The sequence below is a fragment of the Argiope bruennichi genome, chromosome 2 (genome assembly GCF_947563725.1).
Source record: "Argiope bruennichi chromosome 2, qqArgBrue1.1, whole genome shotgun sequence".
Lineage (NCBI taxonomy): Eukaryota > Metazoa > Arthropoda > Arachnida > Araneae > Araneidae > Argiope > Argiope bruennichi.
Window position 1 is genome coordinate 16715376 of NC_079152.1, and position 26210 is coordinate 16741585.

Here is a 26210-nt window from a genome sequence, read left to right on the forward strand (position 1 = left end):
CGAATTAGAAACTCGAAACTCGAATAACCCTACATTGCGCTTGCCACACAAAATGTCTAATTATTTTGCATAAATGAAATATACGAATTGCAAATTATTTGTATCACAAAATATATGGTCTTGAAAGACGAATTCAAAATGACCTAGCATATATTCGATTGAGAAATATAAGAAAGGAGCATGTGAAATGTGTTGGGAGGTATTAGGCAATTGCGTGGGTGCTCTCGGTAAACTCTTCAGACTGAGCTACACTGAAAATTCCATTGACTCAGAACACAGGATTACATTTCATTCATGGAAAGTGATCATCATAAAAAGTGAAGTTATGGAACTTCCTATTCCATTAAAGAAATATCAGGATATATCTATTTCCAATATTTGAAGGTGAGCTACTGATAGTCTTTTGAGATTTGAAGTCAAATATTTAAAAAGCTGATTTCGCATTGTATGTATTTTTCTATAAAAATGATGGACTTTTATAACTCAATTAATAAAAGCAAGAAAAAGCATAAATAAGAAAATATAAATTGAAGGAACAGATAAAATTTTTGAGATTCTTTTTTCAAGTTATAAAAGTTTTGGTGAAATTTTGTTTGGTATGCCAAATAACTATACAGCTATAAATTTAATTTCAATCTGGTATGTATATGAAACCTTCTGTGCCACTTTCCAAAGCCAATATGGTCCCCCATAATAATATCACTATTTTGCAAAATTCGACCGTTTTTATTTTCTCAGTCAAACCATTTAAAAATATTTTCGGGATTCAGGTTAATTTCAGATAAATTAATGCATTAAAAGTTATTAAATTAAGTGTTTCTCATATAACTCAACCAAATAAGGGTGTCATATTCTTGAACCTAGGTCAGAAAAATCGCAAAATCGATATACAAATTCAAAACTTCACTTCAGTATGGATTAAAACAAACATAAAATTGAAGATGATGAAATAAACTAACTCCAAACAAGTTTAAGTGCAAGAATATATGAAGGAGAAATGAGGATGTTTTGTTATGTTATTAATATTACGAATGTTGAAACCATAATTGTCTAAATCCTGTTATACATAAAAGAAACAACATTCTTATAAGGCCATAGAGATTGTTTTTGAAAAATGACATTATCATATTCAAATCGTGGACTTTAACAACGCCTACATAAGTATTATGACTTCTTAAAAAAAGCGTTTTTTCTTGAAGAAAATCTTACATATGGAAATCGTTGACTTTAAACGGAATATCCCCCAAAGCCTGGACATGAGAAAAGAAAAAAGGACAGTCCGTTTTTTGCCACAACCACCAAAAAATACTCTACTATTACTAATTCGGAATTGCGCCAAGCGTATAAAACACATTAGCACTGTGAAGCGCAAAAGTGAAATAATGAAGATTTGAACAATATATCACATAAAAATATTATATTTCCAATTATAATATTTTTATGCGATAACATTTATTACATTATATATCATTATTTTACAATTATCAATAAAAAAATCCATATATATTTAATAATTTAATAATTTTTAAATTTTTATAAATTACAATGTTTTTTCTCATAATTATTTAGCAGCTTATTTGATGTAGTGTATTCCTTTATTTTATTTCATTTCAATTAGATTTCAGTAGGAAAATTATAAAAAACTTCTCTAGAAAAATTATTTTTTCGAAAATTAAAAAGATTCATTGAAACTATATTTCACCATATTTTTTTATCGGCAATCTGCAAGAGTAAAACTTTAGTAAGTGTTTTTGGCAAGAAAAATAAATTAAATCCATTTAGATTCAGATTTTATCGTCTTTTTAAGTGTTTTGTGCAATTATATGATGCTTCCCTTATGTATCAATTATATATTTAAAATAATATCTTATGCTATCATAAAAAATAAAATTGCGCCTAGTCAAAGAAACTTAGAGTTGGAGAAAAAAAATGGGCTGATATGAAAAGTGTACCTAATATATTTAATGTATAGAGATATAAAAAAAATGAAAATCAAATAACTTTTTTTCGTTTTTAAGAAAGTAAAGAATGATTAATGATTATTACATAATTATTGATATAATTAATCATTCTTTATATCTTATCATGCTGTAAGATAATATATAGTTATAAAAAATGTAAGGTAAATATGAGATAATAATGTGTAGAATTAATTTTCTTATCTAACTTGGTACCCATGGAGGACTGATGGGCTTCCAACTGATGAATCTCATCTAAGTTTTGATAGAAATTTGAAAAATTGTGGGTACAAAAAGTAAATCAAATTTCATTTTTTAAAATTAATTGTGCTTATAAATAAATTATCACGCTTAGAGGCAAGTCGTTAGATGGACATTATTTCAAAAATATTTCCCTTTTAGATTCAAGAATGTGCAAAGGTTTAAGGTTCATAAAAATCTCAAGGTCAGATATTTTGCCAATTAAAATACGTTTTCCTTTAATACTCCATAAGCGAGAAAATAAAAAGAAAAGAACGATTTTTTATTAAACATTTATAAGCCTGAAAGTAATATTAAATATATCTAAAGCATAATTACATATTTTTCAAATATCACAGAATCATACAGTATTATGAAAATTTAGCTTTGCGTATAAACCGATATTTAAATTGAACCAGGAAGAGTTATTGAGCAGTTTTGCTCTATTTCTGTGCAGGCAGCTGTCACCATTTGCATGCCAAATGAGAAAGGGTGAGATATAAATATGGATGTCGAAAATAGAGATAGTGAAATATATTAAATAAGTCGATTCTAAATTGTTCACTGATGTGAAGGATAAAACTCGAGAATTTCAGCTACTCTAATTTATCAAGATAACTCCGATTTACAAATTCCTGCATATCTGTCTGCAGCATTAAAGTTATGTGGCTTGGTTTTTGACGAATGAGATTACTTTATATGTAAATTTAATTTTGATAAAATTGAAAGGGGAAAATAAGATTTCTTCATTTCCTTTGGATGAAAATAATTTAGCATTGTCATCCTGGAAACTGTCGTTTTAAAATTTACTTTTTGTTTAAATATATAAAAAATATATAACCAAGCCTTTATTAAAATGTTTATAGAATCAATTTTATAATGCTTTAATATTTTTTTCTACATGTTTTATAAAATACATAAAAATGATTCTATTTCCTACTGTCTCTTATTTTTTAAATGATTTGCATTGACATTATCAGTAACATTATAAAAGTGATTCATGTTTCTCTATTATACTAGTGTATTTTATTGGGTATCATAATTTGCCATAACTATGATTTTGACGATATATTTGTTCACTAGATTTAGGTAGCCACGTTCTCGTATTTCTCTCTAAAAGTCATGACATTTATTTTAATCTATGATGCCAATTGCCAAAGAGATTTTAAGTAGTTTTTTAATGCTAACGATGCTTAATATTTCCAGAATTCATCTTTTTCCGCCAGAATTTCAACTCCAGGTGGTAGCCAAGCGCAGAAAGAAATACACCTCTCATACATCAACATTTTGTAATTTTGTCTCCATTGTGTACCATGTAAATTTCTAATACTTTATAATAACAGTAAAAAAAGATCTATTATACTTTCTATAGGAATTTCAACGGAGGAAAATAATATATATTTTACAATTTTAGCTTATTTATAATATCGTACCCATCTGAAGCAAAATCAAAATTATATTTTGGACGGATTGACGATGGCAACCATGGTAGACTACCAAAATTTTGGAACTTTCGACAGGTTTAAATACAATGAGTTCATATACCTTTTAAAATTTTCGTGGAACTAGTTTCTAAGTTAAACTCTGACTAATCAAAGCCTTTAGCCATATGGCTGTAGAAATACCACTCGATCAAAAATGTTGAATATTCAAGTCCTTAAGATTTTATTTTAGAAATTTACAAATAAATTATTAAAATATTAAGGGGTATTTAGACATTTAAAATACATTTTTTGGCAGTCTATCATGCTTTCAAAAGTCAATTGCACTTTTTTAATCCATAAGAAATAATTTTCCTTATATTACGAACTGAATAAAATTGCAGGATTTAATATGGTTAGAGCCTAATGATTAGAGCCTCTGATTATACTACGCTAGACATACGGTTAAAGGAAAAAAATAACTATTTAAGATTATGTAAAGAGTAGAATCTGATTAGTAAAATTACATAGCAATGTCTTTTAACATTGTAATTAGATGACAACAAAGTGAAATGTTAATTAAATAGGTAAAAATCAATTGATTTAAAAAAAGAATTTTTTTTGTGTTTGTGGGGACATTTTTCCACTAGCATTCGCATATCCATATCCAATTATGAGGAATTTTAAAAAAAACAACCTAAGCAATGAAAGCTAAAAATAGGACATTCAATATTAAAATATGAAGAACCATTAAAACCGCTTGGCATATTGAACAGGAAAGAACTCATTTACACACAAAAAAAAGTGTGTGCATTAAGCTATTATAACGAATGAAGAGTCTAGGAAATGATGCGATAATTTTTTACACTTCCTGACAATTTCTTCAAGTACATTTTCAATTTGGACATTATAAAGATGAAATTACGTAATGTAATTAAAATCACTTCTCTTAATTTCTATTTTCCCTGAGATAAAGTGACATAGCTTTTTCCAAGGATTAAAAACCATTCTAAAAGCCCATAGCTTAGTTTAAAGGAATAGTAAAAGCAAGTTTACGAGTGGAAGAGTTCTCTAAAAAGATAGCCGCGTATAATTTGTGCAGTTACCTATGTGTATATAATGTTTATTTCTCAGTTTTTATAAAAACAGATGAAATGAATTTTCTAAAAAAAATATTATTACTCTTCCTGATATATATAATATTCCCATAATATTTTTTTTTCTTTTATGGTGTATCGATTTTAAAATAATTGAAAATTATAGATACAAATTAATATCTATCTAAAATGAAGATAATCGATGGCTACAAACTAATGGTGTTGAGTCATATGACTTAAAAATAAATTAACTGTATATGTCATCTGACATCTAGATATACATTGTTTTACCATGTACTGTGACTTCAGGTATTTTTCAACTTGCAAAAAGAGCAATGTATACAAAATTAAATCAGTACTATGCCTGGATTACGTATTTTAAATATACCTTGATTCTATTTCTAAACTAAATCATATATTATTTTAAAATTTTATAAACGTCATAGTTTTCATAGAACATTTCAAGAGATGTAGAAAATTTTGAAGAAAACAAATCAAATTTCTCCACTTTTAATTTCCATCAAATTTAAACATTTTTTTAGGATCTATTTATTGCTAAATTCATAGAAAAATTTACTTACTTTTCAGGAACTTATACATTTTTATTCGTATAAAATCCAATGAGTTGTTGTAAATATACAAGCAAATAGAAAGATAAATCGTCTAATTTTGACAAAAGAGTATATGAAAAATATCTTGATGGAAAGGAAAAATAATGTGGATAATTTGATAAGAAAATTATACATTACGTCAGAAATATGAGAAAATTCATTGATGTGTATGAAAATGAAAATTAAGAGAGGAAAAAGAAATCTTTGTGGAATTGATTTCAATACAATAATGATGCAGCCAGCTAACACAACAAAATATTTTCCTCGTTTTCATTATCAATTAATTATGCTTACTACCTCGCTATAAAAATTTACTATAGATGAAATATCAGCTTATATTTTATGTTTGTTTAAAGTGATTATACGCCAAAGTATCAGTATATCATTATATACTGATATTTGAGGATAAATGTCCATTTAATAAAATAATTTAATTCCATATAATAGTGAAACTTAAGAATAATGTTGTTCATTAGAATAGAATTAAGTTATAAACCTGCGTATATAAGTAACATATTTTTGCAGATGTGAAGCCGACAAGAAGAAATATTTGATTTTAACTTCAATTTATTTTACCACGGTAGGGAATAGTTTATACAATGGTATCACTAATGAAACGCGTATGTTCTTAGAGGGATAAAGAAAGAAGTGTGAAGCTTTTCCCTAAGTGCTTTTATTGAGAGATTTTTTATAGGGGTTTTTTAACCTGTATATATTAAGAAAAGGATGTCCTAAGTACATTTGAAGGAATACAGTGGGCGTCAAGGATTTTTATTCCTTCGTTTGCACGATGAGAATTGTATTAGTCTTCAATTTTTTAGAGCGACTGTTGAAATAATTAAATAAAAGATTGGAGATATGTCAGAAAAAAGGAGAAAACTTTAAAATAATGTATCTGAGTTCATTTAAGATAAAAAAAAATAAGAAGAATTAAAATTGGATTAATATATATATATATATATATATATATATATATATATATATATATATATATATATATATGATTTGAAAAATTTCTTTAAATTATATAAAATAAAATTAAAGTTTCAAAAATATTCGTTTTTACGTTTAATGGAAAATTATTTCATTAATTAATTAAAAATTAAAATTTTAAAATTAAAATGCAGGTAAGTTTATCGCTTGATACCCTTGTTATAATAAATATCATATTAGTTATTCCAAAAAAATTAAAAATTATGCTATTCTCCGAAATCTATGCCTATGGTTATGCATGCTTTCAATGAATTAATTTAAACTATTAAAACTTTTGATTGTATTACAATACTACAGCTCTGATATAATATATAGTTATTGCTTATTATAATTTCATGTCTTCAAAAGAGTATTTGTATTTACGAGAAAACATTGCATCTAGATTGCAATTAAACTTCATTAAATAAATCCCTTAATAATTATTATTGAAAACAGTTAACTAATTATAGCTTGATTATTTTTGAATAAATAGAAATTTTAAGAAATATATTCACCTGTTACTGGATTTTTGCTTTGATCACCTTCTGTATCTTCTGTTTCCTTACCAGAATTTTTTGCAGATCCCAAACTTTGATGTCTCGGAAAGACTTCAACTTCTGAAATCACAAAAAATTTTGCCCTAAATTTCATGATTTTGAGAAAATGTGGAGGACAGATATTATATAAGATTGAGTATTCCTGATGATAAGCGAAAAAATTAAATTTGATAATCAAGACACTGAAAAATATGATTTAGCAATTGATAATCATTCAAATATTATTTTATATTCAATCTATTCTAATAATGTAGTAAAAACACATTTTTTTGTGGTCTAGAATTTTGTAAAGTAAATATAATTATATTTAATGATCGTAATTGAAGGTATACAGCTGTCTTGATTTTCTTTTTCTCTTCTTCGCTATCATTGGATTTTGGGAATGGAATTCATTTGAAACAGTTAAATAGTATTTTTCAAAACAATTTAATTAATAAACAGTTAAATATATATATAATTATATCTAACTGTTTAACTAACTAAAATGTATATAATATATAACTAATTTAATTAATAAGCAGTCAAATATAACAATTATTATAAACAGTTCAATATAACAATTGCTTTTACAAACCCTATTGAAATATTTGCATTTAAATGAAGCATTTTGTAACATTTCTAATAACACTCTAGAGCAACCTTTTACAGCAAAGGTTACTTACAAAATTGAATTTGGACAGAAACAGAATTCTATTCCTTCTATATGATGGAATAAACGTACAGGGAAGTGTGAACTGCGGAATTCAATTCAATTATTTTGTAATATGAATATTTGGTATTTGCAGATATAGAAATATATATTTACTTCATTCTAATTCATTCAAATATCACCAATTACGTATTTATCACTGCAACCAGTTGCAGTTAATTTATTAATTATCATTATCATTTAATATTATGATGCTGTTTTACATAGAGACTTGTTTTGTTTATTTTTTTCTATATGCACAAACGTTTTGGATGGTAAAAATACGATTCTTGCATATATATATATATATATATTATTCCTCATATGTTTGCGAAATGTTGTAGAGTAAAATGTCTTAAGAAACATTTCTTTAAATAGAAGATAACATGACATAATTGGAATCGAAATACATTTATGTTATCTCAGTATACTAAAGTTTATTTTCTTAGGTATTACTATGCGTGACATGTTGCAATTATTACTTATATTAACGTATGCTACAATTATTTATGTTAATACTATTCAAACCGCTTACCAAGATTAATCAATAAGTATAGTTAAAATATTTTATTATAAACTTTGCTGTGTAATTATAATTGACTATATTTTTAAATATCGAAATCATTTCATATTTCAATTATTGTCATTTTTTCGAAAGCTAAAATTAACACTTAAGATTATCGAGATATCAAAAAGATTTTTGATGCGTTTATGATTTATATATATATACAGGGTGTTCATTAATTATTGTCGGGGTTTCCGTACCTCATAACTTTCGAATAAAAAATATTACGCAAAAAACGATTACGTATTCGTAAATTACAACTCAAGGAATTTTATTAATCATATTAAAGTGTAAAGCTTGCACAATTTACACTTTGTAGGTATTCAGCTGAAGGCGATTCTTTGAGTTGTACTTTACGGATATATAATTCCTTGAGTTGTAATTTACGTATTCATAATTCTTTGAGTTGTAATTTACGTATTTATAATTCTTTGAGTTGTAATTTACGTATTCATAATTCTTTGAGTTGTAATTTACGTATTCATAATTCTTTGAGTTGTAATTTACGAATACACAATTGCCTTCAACTGAATGCCTACAAAGTGCAAATTGTGCAAGCTTTACACTTTAATATTATTAATAAAATTCTTTGAGTTGTAATTTACGAATGAAAGAATAGGTGAAATTTGAAATATATTGAAAACGATTACGGTAAGCAATGACACTGAATTTAAAGTATTTATATTGGGAGAATTCTTTATAATGATTTAGTTACTGTTGAATTATTACTTTAGATCTTAATATGTTTGCACACATAAGAGATCAAATATAAATATATTCATTTTTTTTCAGGCGGAACGTAAAATTACAGTCATCATTGTAATAATGATACATAACTTTTAAAGGTAATCAAAGGATCATTCATGATTAATTAAAGTGTTAAAATGCGAATTTTCTTTCTTATTAATAATGAAACAATAAACTGAATATAAAAAATCTGGAATTTTCTATTCACATCAATTTTGATTTTATTTAGGTTGAAAGAAATACGTAAAAAGGGGAAAAAATCCTAAAGATTTTCATAACGAAAACAAAATAAGCTGCTTCTCTTGACACTGTGATCGTTTTTATGTCCACAACTTTTTTCAATAATAATAAAAATAGCTGACTTCAGGTCATATATCTGAATTTTAATAAGACGCATTCCCAGAAGTTTTGCTTTCCTCCCATCAAATTAAAAAGGATACTTCTTTCAAGAAACATCCCTTCCTTCTTATGTTTATTACATAGTTATCATAAAATTTCCAAGAAATATAATTATTTTAAAATGATAAAATATTTTCCATGTTTTTATATTTTTATATTCCCTTTATTATGTGCCAATTCTTTATTTTTTCTGTGATAAACATTGAAAATTATAACTCTATTTTTCTAGATTTTCTGATTAATTTTATGAAAACGACAACAATATTTGTGATATGGAATTCCAAATTTTTAACATAATGTCCTAATAAATTATTTATAAGTGTATTTATATTAAAAGTAGCATATTTATATTAAAAATAACATATTTATATTTAAACTTCATACATACGGATTAATTTGAATAAATTTTGATCTTTAGCTTTATATTTTAATTATTTTCCTTTACATTTTTATTTCTTTGCTTGACCAGCAAATTAAGTAAACAATTCTATCTTTGTTAATGATGTATCAAAATAAGTCGACTTTAGAATTTTGTTTCTATATTTATTTGAATGCAAAAGAGTCAATAAAAAATACGTAATAGAAAAAAAAAATTGCCTTTAAAACAAGATTATTTTTATTTAAAGTAAAAAAATATGCTCTTTAATTTTTTTACAATTAAGGCATAGTATACAAGTATTTACACAAATTTATCACTACGTTGATAAATTAAAACAATAACTGATGTTTAGAAAAAAAAATTTCTAACAGTATACCTTTTGATGTTTAACTATTCATTTAAAATAAAATATCATAAAAATCATTGCAGTTTTTCAATTTCATTGCAGAAATATTTAATAGTGAACTAGCAATCTTTTAAATGCTAATTGATTCTTTATTGAAATCTGCATATCTAAGAACAATTCAGACTCACAAGTTGGACGTCAACTAATAAGCGTCATTTTAAATTTTGAATCTGTTACACATAGGAATAGATACAAGATTTGATAGCTGGTAGAGGAATAGATAGGTTTAATGATCGTAAAGTTCAGAATTTTTTTGCTGTTTGGAATAATTTATTATTTTAACTAATTTCTTTCTCAATTATCCCCAGTACTTACATAAAAACTTTATTTATTTTTTAATTTTTATAATTATAATAAAATAATTTCATGTTATTTACGCCTCTTTTACTTCCAATGCTTAAATACATTTTTATTCCAAATATTGTTTTGAAACTTGATTTGGACGATTTTAGAAAAACATTTTCATGAACTAATCACGAACAGTTGTTTGTTAGGACATAAATGTAACGTTTCAGATTTTTCTTTATCAGTAACCTCTATGAGAGGAAGTGTATTAAAAATGAAGACACGATCACTCCCGTCGATTTTATATTTTGCGAACATTAAACAAAATATGGATTATTTCTAATGATTTCACAATCAGGAAATGAATATCACATGATAGTGAAGTTACAATTCATTTAGATCCGATGAAAAAATGCGACTTCTTTAAAATTGGAACAAGGAACTTGACGTATAACGCAATTTGTGAATGATACATATTTAGTGAATAAGGGAAAGCATTATATGTATTCATCACAATATGATTCATTTTAAACAGTCTTGGAAAAGAATTGTTTTCAAAATAAATAAATATGACTTTTCATTTTTAATAACATAATAACGTAAATAAAATCATTGCATGCATTTTTTTACAACATGATTCATTAAAAACAGCTCTGAGAAATCATTGTTTTCAAAATAAATTAAAATGGTTTTGTATTTAAAATAGCTAACGACAGAAGAGTGAATAAGCCTCAAAACGATTTTAAAATTTTATTTGTCTGCATTAAAATACAGAGTTGTAATTTAATTATTAATAGTGAGAGAGTATTTTTTATTATTAAATTATATACAGAGTTTTAGTTTAATTCTTAAATTTATAGATAGAGTTATAATTTAATTATTAATTTACAGACAAAGGTATATTTTAATTATTAATTTACAGGCATAGTTTTAATTTAATTATTAATTTACAGAGAGAGTTTTAATTTAATTATTAATAGAGTGTCAGAGTTAAATACAGAGTCACAAATGAATTGTTTTGAAAAAACAACTGTAAATGTATTGCCAGCTGCTATTTAAATACTGAACAGGTAGTTTACGCAGCATTTAATTCTAAATATATTTGTCATTTGCTTAAATTATTTAATTTTATCCTAATGAAACATGATTATTTATGATAATGGTTTCATTAAAAGCTTCAGATGTGATTAATTCTCTGTAATTCTAGTTTCTCCTAACCAAAAATAAACTTGGAATTTTAACTAAGGATTCCAACCTGAAGCAAAAATCACTAAATCTGAAATCTTCGAAGCTTAGAATTACATTTTCTACTTCCGTGGTATGTAATGTGATAATCCGTTCTGAGTCTCATTCAATTTTATAGGCTTAACATGGAATTCCTCGAAACTTAAAGACGTCTTGAGAATTTAAATTTAACTTTCAAGATGAAGTTTCAAATTAATAAGGATTATATTTTAGCAAAATTCATAAATTTAAATACGTTTTATATTTAATGCTAAATGTACTATACTTTTAGAAACTGTAAAAAATATATTCTATATCCATTTTTTGCCAATAATTGATTGTTATCAAATATAATTTTAAAATCATCAATTTTTGCTTAAGACTTAGTACAAAAGATGTAAATGCTAATTATGATTTCAATACATTTCTATGATAAATTAACAGCAATTATTAAATGAAATAGTTCGATTAAATTGAGAAATTTTTTAATAAATTATTATTTGATGTTCTGAAAAATAATTGGAAATTACTCTAGAGAAAAATGTGATATTAAGAATATGTCATTTAGGTATTTTTTTTTCTAAAATATTGACTTTTCTCTTAAAGTTTATTCTGCAGTTTTCTTATGGAAAAACAAAATATAACTACAATTCTGCTTCTTTACTTTTCATACTTCTTCCTGATATATATGGAAATGAAATTTAGAGGAAAAGTTATGCCAGAACATTTTAAAAGAAGAAATTTATTCAATTTATCTAACTATGTATATTTAAATGTGCAAGAATTATTATGCTGTTAATTTATCAAACAATAATTTTAAAAAAATGTTTTTCTATGTGAAACTCATTACTTATTTCGGAAACTTATATATACAGAAATGATTTTCGTTATTTAAGTGAATTGTCTAACAAAACACAATTGTCTTTTTATGAAAAAAATCCTTAATATAAATTATGATCATATACATAAAATGTAATAATATTATTTCATTTAAAATCAGCGGAGATGATGCAAAAAATTTCCGCTCTCTGTAATTATAGTATCTTAACAATAAAAAAAGATTCACAGTATAGATTTTTCCATTAATGTGATATTAATGAATTCAGTTCGAGATACGCTTCAGATTTTATAAATAAAATGATTCAATAAAGTTAATTTTTTAATAATAAAATTTAATTTCATTTTGAACAGTTACAGATACATCGTAAAAATAGTAGCCGTAAAGTAAGCATGGTATGATGCGCTATCTATTTCAAGCAATCAATCTTCCTTATATTCATTCAGATATAAAGTATATAAAAATCTATCTATAAAAAATTTCTAATATATTTATTTCTTATATATTTCTAAAGGTATCAAATCTATAGCTTTTCCTTAGATTTGATACGTTTCTATTGCACAGCTTATGTTTTATCCTGATATCCATGGCTTAAGGGCAGAACATTCGGAGTAGTTCTAAGTATAGAGTTTTGATTGCAGTGAAGCATCAACGAATTATCTTTACCTGGTGATTTGTTTGTATATCATTCGCAATGCACATACATTTTGACATCATGTATTGATATGCAGTGCATATTTCTTTATACTTGATATGCCATATTTATAATTTTATGATGACATAGGTATTGCATGTTTTCATTGCAGAAATTTTCCTGAATAATTTAACTGGTGTGATTTGCGCTAAACAGTACTTCAATAAAACGAACTGGAGTTATTTTTTGCAGGTTTCTGCTTGATACGACGAATTAGTTCATCAACTATAAAAATATCATTAGCTCAGTTTCGAATTTTTTGCTGCTGTAGGATTTGCGATTAAAATAAACACGATATTTTTATAGATGGGGCATATAATAAAACGATAGATAACTTAATTTATTACTCATTTTTTTTCCATTTTTTTCGATGCACTCTTGTGATTTCTAACTCCTAAGAATTGCCGTCTTTATACGCAAAACCCATTTCTAAGAACAACTTATCACCCTTATTAGCAATAAATGAGTTAATAGTTAAAACATTTTACTAAAACGTTAACAAATTTGATACGAGTGGTGATGGTATTATATGAAATATCTGATATGTATTTAGCCATAAAATAGCTTGCTGTGTACAAAAAAAAATCAAAAAAATTATACATTTTTTAAAAATATCAATAATATACATAACGTCTACAATTATTTTTAAAAAAGGGTTTATTTGTAATTTTGAAACAGTAATTGTTAAATCATTATTTTTGTCATTATTTGTCATTGCTACGTGATTATTTTTGTCATTGTTAAGCCATTATTTTTGCCATTATTTGTCATTGATAAGTCATTATTTTTGCCATTATTTGTCATTGATAAGTCATTATTTATCATTGTTTAGCCATTATTTTTGTCATCATTTTGTCAAATATAAGAAAATATTATGATTTCAGTTTCAATTTTTTTTTTCAGCTATGGGATTTGGGAAATAAGCGATTTAAATAAACACGACATTTTTATGAAGGGGAGGGATGTTACAAAATGAAAGATTACCAAATCTGTTATGCAAAATTTTCCAATTTTTTTCTGCACGTTAATAATATAACATTTATAAGAACTGATATTTTTATGGACAACAATCATTAAGAACTACTCATCACCTTCATTAAGAATATTTTTTTTTACAATATGGAAATACAATATGCTTTAATCATGTATATTATTGTACCTCTCTTGTACTAATTTTGCTCTAAAATACAGCAACTAATTCTGCAGTCTTGTTTCTTGGAAAACGGAAACAATTTACTTGCAGAAACCTCATATAAATGTTTAAATTGAAAAATAATTACTCTTCTTTCCATCTCGCACTGCGAAATGCGGTCCTCTTTGGACGGATTCAAAAGTAGTCAGGAAATGAGACAGTAAATTGAATATTTTTTCCCCTTCCTGCCAGTATTTTTTTTTTTTTTTTTGTTCCTCTCTTCTCATATAAAAGTGTTTTCACTAATTTTGCAGAGATAAATAAATGTTGGACTTTATGAAAAACGTTTTCTTGCTGAAGGAGGTAAAAAGCGTCTGGAATTTCTAATTAATTTCAGACGCAAAGTCATAAAAACATTATTTTTCTATGATGTTGCTTCAAAACATTCACAATAAAAAAATACTGTCAGAGGAAACGAAAAATAAAAGGACTTGGTTTTTAAAAATTCATTCTTTGAAATGATTCACATTACCTTGGAATAAGATTCGTTTTTTATAGTTATTAAAATATAAATAATTTTTCTGAATGCTAACCATATTAATGTCTTGAATTTCTATCGCTTTCAACAAATTTGTACTCCGATAAAACAAAATCTATTTTTATAATTATCGAAACAAAAACAAAAATTCAAAATAATGTCTTATTAATGCTTTTAAATATAGAAAATGGCTTTTCTACAAAATATTGAACATTAAATCATAATTTTAAAAGTGGGGTAATTGATATAATTTTTTTAAAAAATCATATAAAAAATATAGCATTTTTTGAGCACCTTCCGTTTTCATTATTTTGTTCTGATTTTCATATTTTTTTTAAAATATGCTTTCTTTAATAAATTCATGTAATAAATATCATGTAATAAATTAAAATGTCTTTAAAAATACTTTTGAATTTTGTCATGTTCTCTTTTTTTGACTTTAAAAAAATTGCTAATTTATTTTTATAGATATTAAGGAATTTTGCAACCCGTATGCTTCTAAAGGTGTCAATAACTTCAATAGCAATGAGTTCCACTGTACAGAAATTACAAAGCAAAGTAATTATTTCATTTAAATATTTGATTTTTGCCATTTTCTACTTTTTTGTCTTTTATATAATAACTTAATTATTATTATATATGTTATGGAATCTTACAACACGTAGGCTTCTAAGGAGTACAGCAGTAAGTTCCACTGCACAAAAGTTATTGAAAATAATATTATTTAATTTAAATTAAGACTTTATATTATTGGATCTGTATAACTGTAAGAGAAAATAATGCCTTTTTCTTATTTTTTACCACACATTTTTTATTAATTATTTTTTAATATACCAGTTTTTGAGTTTATTTGTTAGTGAACGCATTTGTATTAGCACGTATATTGTATTAATTCGTATTGCATGCCATAATTGCTATATTGCTTATAAATTATATCACATTTTGTTAATATCTAATTTCATTAAAATATTTATTATAGCTTCGACTATAATTGATCAAAAGTGAAATTATATTAATTGTGAACAATGGTTGATTTAGTGATAATTTATTATAAATATTATTTTTTACTCTTGTTTAACATCACTAGTTATGCATGATTCCAAAGTCGTTTTCTTGCTTTTAGCTCTTAACTATAAAGAACTATCGATAACCTTATTAGATTATTGATTATTATTATTAGAACTATCCTTATTAGATTATTGAAATAATCTTCCAATTTCAACTGGTTTCTAAAATTAGGTAATAATTCTTCTTCTTCTAATTTATTTTTTTCTTGTTAATATTCATATTTCAAATTAGCATTCAGAATTTAAAAAAAAGTAAATTTCTATTTTGTTAATATTCATATGAGTTTTTAGTAACGTCTAATTATTTTTACTTTTAGCAGATGAATCTCAAATTTTTCAAGGAATCTTACAGGAATTGTTTAAAAAAATTAGAAAAGTTTCCATTTTTAAATACTAGAATGATTTTAAGATAGTCTAATATTTCTATCCACTTCAATTTTAATTTTTTCTTCTACAAAATTGTATTTAATGCTTGTGTAAGGAACATTAAAAGAAGTAAAAACTAATTTCTCGTAGTATCTGAAAAGTTTGTGTTACATAAAAGTATGGAACAGTTAGAAGATGTTCTGTCCCTTACTTTTTATTGTTACCAAAATTTATTTTGTAGAACAAAAAAATTAAAATTGCAGTGAATAAGAATATTAGACTCTCTTAAAATTATTCCAGATTTTAAAAATGGAGAATGTTCTAATTTTTTCAACAATTTCTTTATTCCTGGAAAAATTGGGAGATTCATCAGAGAAAAGTAAAAATAATTAGAAGTTACTAAAAGCTCATATAAATATTAAAAAAAAATAGATTTTTTTTTAAAATTCTGAATGCTAATTTGAAATATGAATATCGACAAGAAAATAAATAAATTAGAAAAAAGAATAATTATTACCTAAATTTTGAAACCAGTTTAAATTGGAAGATTATTTCAATAATCTAATAAGGTTACGATAGTTTTTTTTACAGTTAATTACTAAAAGCAAGAAATGGATTTTGGAATCATGCATAACTACTGATGTTAAAAAAGAGTAAAAAATTATATTTATAATAAATTAAATAATTTGAAAAAATTCTGAATGCTAATTCGAAACATGAACATTACTAAGATAAAGAAATAAATAACAATATTTTATTCCCCACCAAAACGTGGCATCTTGCTTTAGGGCATAAATCAAGGCGGTTTAGTATCTCAAGTTTGTTATTGCGGAATTATATTAACACACGGACGATTAAGCCTGAAACTGATATCTGCCATTTGAAGAGTGAAATTACATCATTCTCCTGAGTAATACTTAATGCTCGAACAGTTTGCCAGAATCTGTTGCACCCATGCAGCACTGTACATCAAACTGGCCATAAAGCAGCGGAATCCTCTCTTCAGGCCCATTCAACACCTGACAGGCGCCGCGTAAATGAGCTTATTTACGCATTAATTGAGCTCCAGAATCTCCCAGGAAATTAGCCGTGCTTGCATTCGTGCCGGCCACCCTCGCAGAAGTGAGCTCGAATGCATTGAATGAAAGGACTCTCCACCCCGCAGTCAGTGCGACTGCTGTTCAGAACTTTTGGAGGGAATTAGTGACGCTTTCTGTGAGCTATCCTTTTAGGCCTTTCTGCTGGAATTGAAAAGCTGTTTAAGTTGTCAATATTTCTAAAGGATTCGTTACGGACGATTGGAAGTAAAATCTTGGAGTTCCCAGGTTTCGTATTTAATTAGAGACGAAATCATTGGTCTGGTTTGTAAAGTGCTCTTAGGTAGAAAGGACATTGAAGACCCAATGTTTAAAGTAATTTAACGAAATTCGTTTAATTTTATTTTAACAGTTTGTTGTTGCTTATACAGAACATTTATTGAATAAAAATTAAATTTATTTTGCTTCTTGGTGATGAAAACCTATGGTTCCACAAAAGAATACATTGACATTTTATGCAATTAGGTGGAAGAAAAGTGTTCGCTAAATTGCCATAATTTGCTTGAGACTATTGCTTGAAATATTTCTGTGAATGTTAATAAAATAGTATAAGGTATATATTTAAAGTACTTTTAAATATATACCGTATTAATTAAAGTATTCTCATTAAATGTAATCATACTTAATACATTCATAGATCCTTATGTAAAACTCTCATCTGTAAAGCATGATTGCATTTATTTTTAGATTTTTTTACTGTACAGTATGCATTCAATTAATAAAAAAAATTTTAATAGATCTGTAAGTAATTAAAAATCATTTGAAATATACTGTCTAATATTTATTTTGCTTTCATTCTCAAACATAATTATGCAATGAGTAGATGTTAAGTTTAAAGGATTTGATCCAAGAATCCAATGACTTTTACATTTGAAAAAAAGGGTGATTACTTCTAGTATTTGTAACTCTATATACAGTCTGGAGATTTTTTTTATGCATAACCAGCAGATATAATCACCATGAAACTTTCTATCGCGCTCCTTATTAAATGTACTTGTGTATTATTTTCCGTACACTATAACCCCGGGGGACACCTCGAAAAGAGGATGAGATGCTTCCAGTATGGTGATTGGATCTCGCCACCCTGGAGGGTACAGAAAAATGTGGGGCATCTGGCTCCTCCCATCGATGACGGGACGTACTTCCTTCGGGAAAGGTTGTACTGTGGCCGGTGACGGCCCTTAGGACTCAACCACAGTTCTCGCCAGTGTTGCTGTTGCGGCGGTGCGGTCATTCAGTTTTCTTTATCTGTGTGCCTTCGGGCGGGTTGGAGAGTCAGTGACATGACTTTCTGTACACTATTGGTCAGCAATAGTTACGTATGAGTCTATTAGAGTGTGATCTTTGGCGATTAATTGCTGGGATGTGGTTAACAGACAGATGTCAGTTTTGGATGTCTTTTTTCTATCTATTTAAACCAAAATTTCACATAGAACAACAAATGAGTCACAAAATCACATAGCAAATTTCATATATTTTAACTACTGCATTATTATTATCCGTACACCACTGGTGAGCAATAGTTACCAAAAGAGTCTATTAGAGTGCGAACTTTTGCTTTAATTGCTGGAGTGCGGTTAACAGACAAGAATAAATAACTGAATATGTATTTTGGATATCTTATCATGCCGATTAAATCTAAAATTTGAAACAGAAAGACAAATGAGTCATTAAATCACATAACAAATTACATATATTTGAGCTATTGCGTTTTTGAATAATTTGGTTTACATGCTTGTGAAAATACAAACCAATAGACGATTAACTCCTTAATGGATATGGTTTCAAATTTAATAATTGTCTGTATTTTGAAGTCTATGTGCCAATTTTTATTTATCTAGCTCTTTTCGTTTTGGAATTATTGTATGATTAAATACAAATTGATACAGTCAGGTGCAAAATTTTCCTCAGAATGAATTTCTTGTGATTAAAAATATACAAATTTAGTTTAAATACTCTATGTTGAATTTTTTCTTCTAATTCTCAAAGGATTTTTTTAAGTTTTCATGTTCACAGAGAAAGCGCCAGACAAATATAATTCCAAAAATGTGTTTTTCGGATTAGGGGAGGTTCGGATTAGGAGGAACTTGGAGATTCCAAAAACTCGACTTCGAGTATTTTGACGATTGCAAACTTTCTATTTGTATAATTAGGTATAAAAAGTTTCAAAAACTTAACTAATTCTAATTTTTTTCACGATTCTCAGCTGGGACAAAGATAATCTTACTTTGTAATCGAACAAGAAGGATTAAGATTAAACTTATAACGAATTGGTACGAGCGAGGATAGAACCTGGGACCTTGTGTTTCGCAGCCGAGTGACAAGACCACAAGACAAAAGCAACTGCCCGTGCTTCGTAGCTGTCAACTGGCTTATAAGCTCTTCACCACAGACTCTTAAATCATCTTTACCCGGAACTACTGTTGACATAATGCTACTTAGTATGACTAAATGTTTGTTAGTGATTGGAATTTAAAATATTAGGCAATGTATCAAGAATTTTGTTCTTGAAGAAGCAAGATTCTTCCGGAAAAATGTCACGAGTAAGAATGTAAAAGATGCAGAATATACTGTTTTAAAGTGTTACTGCTCAGCATACCAATCTATATAATAATTAATTATCTATATAATAACCATTTCTTCTAATTAAGGAGGTAAACTTTATTTGGTTAGATTTGACTCCAAAAATGAAAAATTGTTTTAAACTTTCCAAAATCTTTATAATTGCAATTAAATGCATCATTTCAAACTTCATTAAAATATGTTCATATTGGTTTCCTAAACACATCTTTAAATTCCAAGAAATTTATTAAAAAAATTGTATTTTGAATAAAGGAAATAATTAATTAATCACTCCTGTATTTTTCTTGTATATCATGTAAAAGTAACTTTCGATGTTGAAACATTATTGAGTGTACATTATGTAATTAGAATATATAATTGATATTTAAAATATGACTTTTGTTCCGACAAAAATGGTGAAAGATTAAACTTATCTTCGTTTCCGAAAGTTTAATTAGCAAAATGGGAGCTTTAATACTAAAAGCATTTTCAACAACTTATAAAGCACTTTTATTTTCGTTTGTCTCTGTTTCAAGGTTATAATGAAAATTTTTCATTTTAACTTCAAAACACGATATTTTAATTAATTTAAATATCTGAAGAAAATTGGAACATAAATTTTGACTTAAAAATAATTTCAAAGAAGAATATCCTCAAAGAAATATCAGAGCATTGTCAAAATTATTCGATAATATTATGATGTTTCTATGTTGAAGTGGATTACCCTGAATTTACAACAACAGTGATAAGAATACACAGAAATAAGAATAAAATATAGCTGTTTCTTTTTTCATAAATAATAATTTATTTATTCCAAACCATTTATATCTGAGTTCATCACAATCTAGAATAAAAAAGGTTCAATATTATTAAGGTATAAAAAGATAATTTCCTTCAGAACTATATTTTGAAAGCAGCATTTCTCAGTATAATAAAGATAAATCTAAACTGAAAATCCTCTAATCAGTGGATTTTGTTTCTAGTCACATTATTACTTATGTTGACTGTATAAAACGTGGAGAAACTGATGTTGACTTCACTTAAATCGCTTAAATTATATTTGATCCAAGAAAATTGAGTTATGTCAATAAAAGTTCTGAAAATTTCCTTTAATTTTTTAGATGAGATTAGCCTTTTGCTTGGTAAATTATTTCCAAAATGATTGGCTCTTGCGCAGATAAACACCAAAAACCAAATCAAGCTGAGTGTAAATGGATGATATAGATATCGATCCATTTGTTGCATAAAAAAGCTAGAATGGATACAAACTTTTTTTTTCGGATTGGTAAGTTGATGAAATATCATATATGACATAAATTTGGAAGGTGTTGTTGTTCATCAAGTGGAAGGTAATTAGACTACTTTGATCTTTTTTGATTTTCATTCAATGTATTGCTTGTCTATATTTAAATAAAGTATATTTATTTTGTTCCAACTTAATCAAAGCCATATTATTTAAAAGAGTTAAAGTAGTCTGATGATTAGATCTCATATATCATGATAAGATCTCATATATCATGATAAGATCTCATATATCATGATAAGATCTCATATATCATGATAAGATCTCATATTAGGTAAAATACACTCAATTTGATTTGTCGAAATCAGACAAATGTATCATCAAATATTTCAGAAAATTTTAGATACTATTCAACTTATACGTTAACCCTTAACTGGGGACGTGCGATCTGTGAGACCGCTAGCGATGGATTTTCTGTCACCCCTATTCTATTTTTAGCTCAATTGAATGGATTGACCCTGTAGCTTCCTGTTTTATGACCTTGAATACACGTGCACTTTTTCAACCGATTTCAGCGGATGCTTTTTAAAATAATTAAGTTATTTCTTCGAGCGCGGTCTCTAAGACCGCATCTCCCTGTTAGTGTCCCAGTGATAAACAAGGCTTAGCAGATGGCGCTAAAACTTGGGCAGCGAAATATCATTCAGTTTACTGATCCTATTATGAAGCAGTGCTCCAGAGACTTTTAAATGAAGAATAAAGTGAATTTAGTGATAAGGATAATTATAAAGAAGAGTTTTTCGATGAAAGTTCGCATTTAATTGATTTTGGTACGTATGTTCAAACATAATTAATTTTTACTAGTGATAATGTATTTTGAAAAATTTATAAAATATGTTAAGATACCAAGAGATATATATACAAAATTTATAGGTTGATTTTTATACTTGTTCTTAACCTGTATGTTTAAAATGTCCTAGAAAACCGTGCTATGAAAGTCACACCAAGCCGATAAAAAAAGGGCCAATTTTACCCATTGTCATTTTTTTTATTTTTCATATCAATGTTGTATTTTACATTATATTGTGTTCTATATACTTTCATATACTGTAAAAAGTAATATGCTTTTTCAAGAATATTATTTATTGTAACATGTAATTTGAGAAAAAAAATATATGTTCCAACGCATTTACTTTTTTCAATGATAATATATTTCGGAAAATTTCTAAAACATGTCTATATATCAAGAAAAATATCTGCAAAATATATTGGCAGTTTTTCATACTAATACATTCATTAGAAAATTTAATGTGAGTTTAATGAAATGCGGTCTCGTAGACCGTACCGCCCCAGTTAAGTCCTAAAATTTTACCTCCCCAGTTAAGGGTTAAGCATCACTTCATGATTTAATACTACAGTGTCTTGAAATCGCTTTCCTGTATCAAATAAACTAAAGCGCATATCTAATTTAAATGAATGCTTTTATGTCAATATATTTTACATATTGAAAGACATATTTCAAGAAAAAAGCGTTTTCATCAAAATTTACCTCTTTTTGAGAGAATTTGGCTTTGAATGCATTTATTTATAACAAAGCCATTGAAAAATATATTATTTTCTCATAAGGTAAGTCAGGTAATAATGTTGCCAATTTCTCTCTTTGCTCACGAACTTATTACTTGCATAATCACCTAACCACAAGGAACACTCATAATAATAGCAATAATTTTATTAACGGCTACATGGCACGCTTTTCAGGCTCCAGCGGTCTTTTGGCGTCGAAGCAAAAGTATCATCGCATAAATCTGCAAGGCAGGCGCCTTTCGGAAACTTATTACGAAAAATTCTTGACAGGAGTTCACCCTGTTTCCACAAGGGGATAAAGGTGCTAATAGCCGATCCGTAATAAAACCCGGTGCTGGCTCCAGACCTGCCCTGATTAAACGCACGGCTTATGGATTTGAAAGATGGCAGCGATGCAAACGGGTTCAAAGGTGTAATTGCAGCGCATTAATCAAACGCATCTTTTGGAAGGAGAGCGCCTTTCTTGATGCTTTAATTACCCCGCATGTAATCAATGGAATATCTTGTGATCGCCTTCAGTGTGCCGATGCTGGAAAGAGTGTGTCTGTGTACCATCTGCATTTTCCTGCCGAATTTCAATTATTCAAAGGGCTTAGGCATCTTTAAATGGTGTCTGGAAGTCTTTCATTAGAAAGCTTAATCTATAGATGGTGAAAATGCTTATTAAGAATTTGGTGTTATTCTGTTTGCGTAGAAAGACACTTCGGTTCTACCGAACATGAAATCTTGTAAAAATTAATTAAATTTTTAAAATATAAAATGGGAAAAATCATTTATTTTGTTTATCAATCGTTAAATTAAAATAATTACAGGGTGATTCAAAAGAACGATGAAATATTAAGAATCAATATTTCGAAAAGTACAATGAAAGCGGGAATAGCACACGCTATTTTTTTATATTTAAAGAAAACCCCTTGCTTGCATAGCTTGTAGTTTGAACCACTAAATGTTTCTGAAGTTGGATCGGTATGCTACTTGCAATAATTCAATAAGTGAAATGTCAACATACAAATTTTAAATTTATCAACTTTCAGTTAAAAACGCAGCTAAATCAATTCAGTTATATTTTTTGCAGTATTTAACATTACATTTTACTATTACAACAACACATCTTACTATTTGACAGAAATCGATCAGACCTATTGCTGGGAAAAATGTAGTTCTTCTTCGGGAATAGTTATTCCCCGGAATGGAGGACGATACGTTTAATATTTTTAAGTTACATTTACCTATGTTCATTTTGAAATTTTTGATGTATTAATTCAAATTTACATATTGTGAATTATATTGTGCTAATAGTGAAGATTTTCGCAGCCATACTTGTGTTAGGATCCTTAGTTAAAAAATATTCTGTTCATTGTAGTATAAAATTTCTGATATATCAGAATGAAAAACTAAAAAAAAAAAAAAAAAAAAAAAAAAAAAAAAAAAAAACTGACAACTCCATAATTTTCTTGTATACTTTTTAATAAATCTATTCAAGCATTTTTAACCGTAAGTGATTGTTGAGTAATACTTTTGAATGAACTTAGCGTGCGATTTTTTTATTTTTTTTGAAAATTAAAATCCCTGGAATGAGCTAATATATAATCGCCAAAACGCATAATGTATATTTTGGGCGTCTTTTTTCAAGGGGGATTAAAACTAAAATTTAATATAATTTTAATTATAAAATCCTGCATCAAAATAGACGATCAATCCCTTCGTAAATTTGATTCCAAATATGAACACATGTCTACAGTTTAGATTTGAAATCTATATACCAAGTATTATTCATATATAGCTCTTTGTTTTGTACTTAACTTATATCCGGTCAGCTGGGTAATGGACTTCCTAGAAATAGCTTTCGTTCAACGTTTGACAAAAACCTACAAATCTGGTGTAAATGGCTATATACCAATACCATAACTCAAAAGATTTTTGAATAATCGTGTTCGCAGACAGACAATATAAAAAAACATGCTTTTCGAACTCAGGATGACCTAAAAGTAGACATTCATCAAAATCTCGAGTTCTAAATTTTTTACAATTGCAATAATTGTTCTTTGTATAATTTTGATACAAAAATGTAAAAAAAAACACATTGAATTATCACATATACTAGCTTAGAAGGTTAAAACTTCAATAATGGATGAAACTTGAAATATTTCAAAGTTCTGCATTCTAATAAAATATGAAAGTATATGAGAATATAATATCCAGCTATATGAAGAGGAAAAATTATATTTAATTCTTTTAAAATCTATGCTGTGCAGTATAAAACCATAATCTTAACAAAAGACTTCGATTATTTCTGAAAAAACAAGCCTAGAAAGTTTTTGAGCTCTTTACTGCTTCTTGAAGTTGCAAAGGATGTCTATGTTTCATTCAGAGGCCTTTTTTTATTTTGAAAAGCAACGATAGACATCGGATTTATTTTCTTTATTCCGTTCAAGCATTCATCTTTTAAAGCATTAATATGCTATGCGAAAATCTACGAAAGAGATAAGCTGACTTTTTGAATGATAATAATAATTACTGAAAGCATTGACCTGAAAAAACAATTTATGTAACTGTGCAGCAAAAAGAGGATTTGGCCAATCGTGAATTCAACAATCGGATAAGAATTTTTTTAAAAAAAATACGAACAATTTCTGTTGTCTCCTAAATTTAAAAAAATAAAAACATATTTAAATTTAAAAAATTTCAAAATCAATTTGAAAAACATTCATGAATTCATAAATCCAAAATACAAAAACACGAGCTCCACAAAAAATAATTAAAATGAGCATTTACGAAAAATTAAAATAGAAATATGATTAAAATATTTGCAGAAAAATTAATAAAAGCTTTAGCTATTTAATGTTAGTAAGCAAGAATTACAAAATATTTTTATAAAAGACAGAATTATAGAAAATTTGAATATTACTAGAGTCTTTCAGTAAGATATATATATTTTTTAATTTCGTAATTTAGAAAAGATCTGTCTGAAAAATATAGAGTCAATTGCAGGTTGAAATTATCTGTTATCCAATTTCAACACTTACTATTTTTACATATTATTCTAGTGTGAGTGATGTATCGTTTAATTTGATTAGATCAATACTTATAATTTAAATTACAGATATATGAATGTGTAATCCGCTGATTAGAATATCTCACAAAATTACAGTGGTGATATTATTATTTTAATAACATTCTCAGTCTTTTATGCATAGTAGTTCGTTGATAGATGTATCTATCGCTTACTATACATGGTAGCCTTGGTATCTTGTTGTACTGATTTATTATCCCATTTTTATAAATTTTCATTTCAAGAATATCCACTTACTTAATAAATATGAACTGTAAAATTTTGGTTTTCTTTTTCATAATCGTTTTTTTTTTTATTTTGCTTGGAAATGAAATAAATGAGATCTAAATTATCAAAACCAGCAAAGCTGTAATGACGGATTTTGAAAATATCGTATAATAAGGAAATATTAAATATAATAATGTTATTTAAAAAAAACGAAAATAAGCTGATTTATTATGCTGTCTTTTCAACTTTTTAAAATTTAC

The 26210-nt window shown here is 26.8% G+C and overlaps 1 protein-coding gene across 3 annotated transcripts in view; it reads right to left on the minus strand.

Moving 5' to 3' along the window:
• The window catches only part of LOC129960004 (lachesin-like), a 403008-nt gene that overhangs the window by 24911 nt on the left and 351887 nt on the right, over window positions 1-26210 (minus strand). For all 3 annotated transcript variants that reach the window (XM_056072997.1, XM_056072989.1, XM_056073007.1), the window contains one exon: window positions 6815-6916. In XM_056072997.1, coding sequence (XP_055928972.1) covers window positions 6815-6916 — 102 coding nt within the window. The remainder of the gene's footprint in view (window positions 1-6814; window positions 6917-26210) is intronic.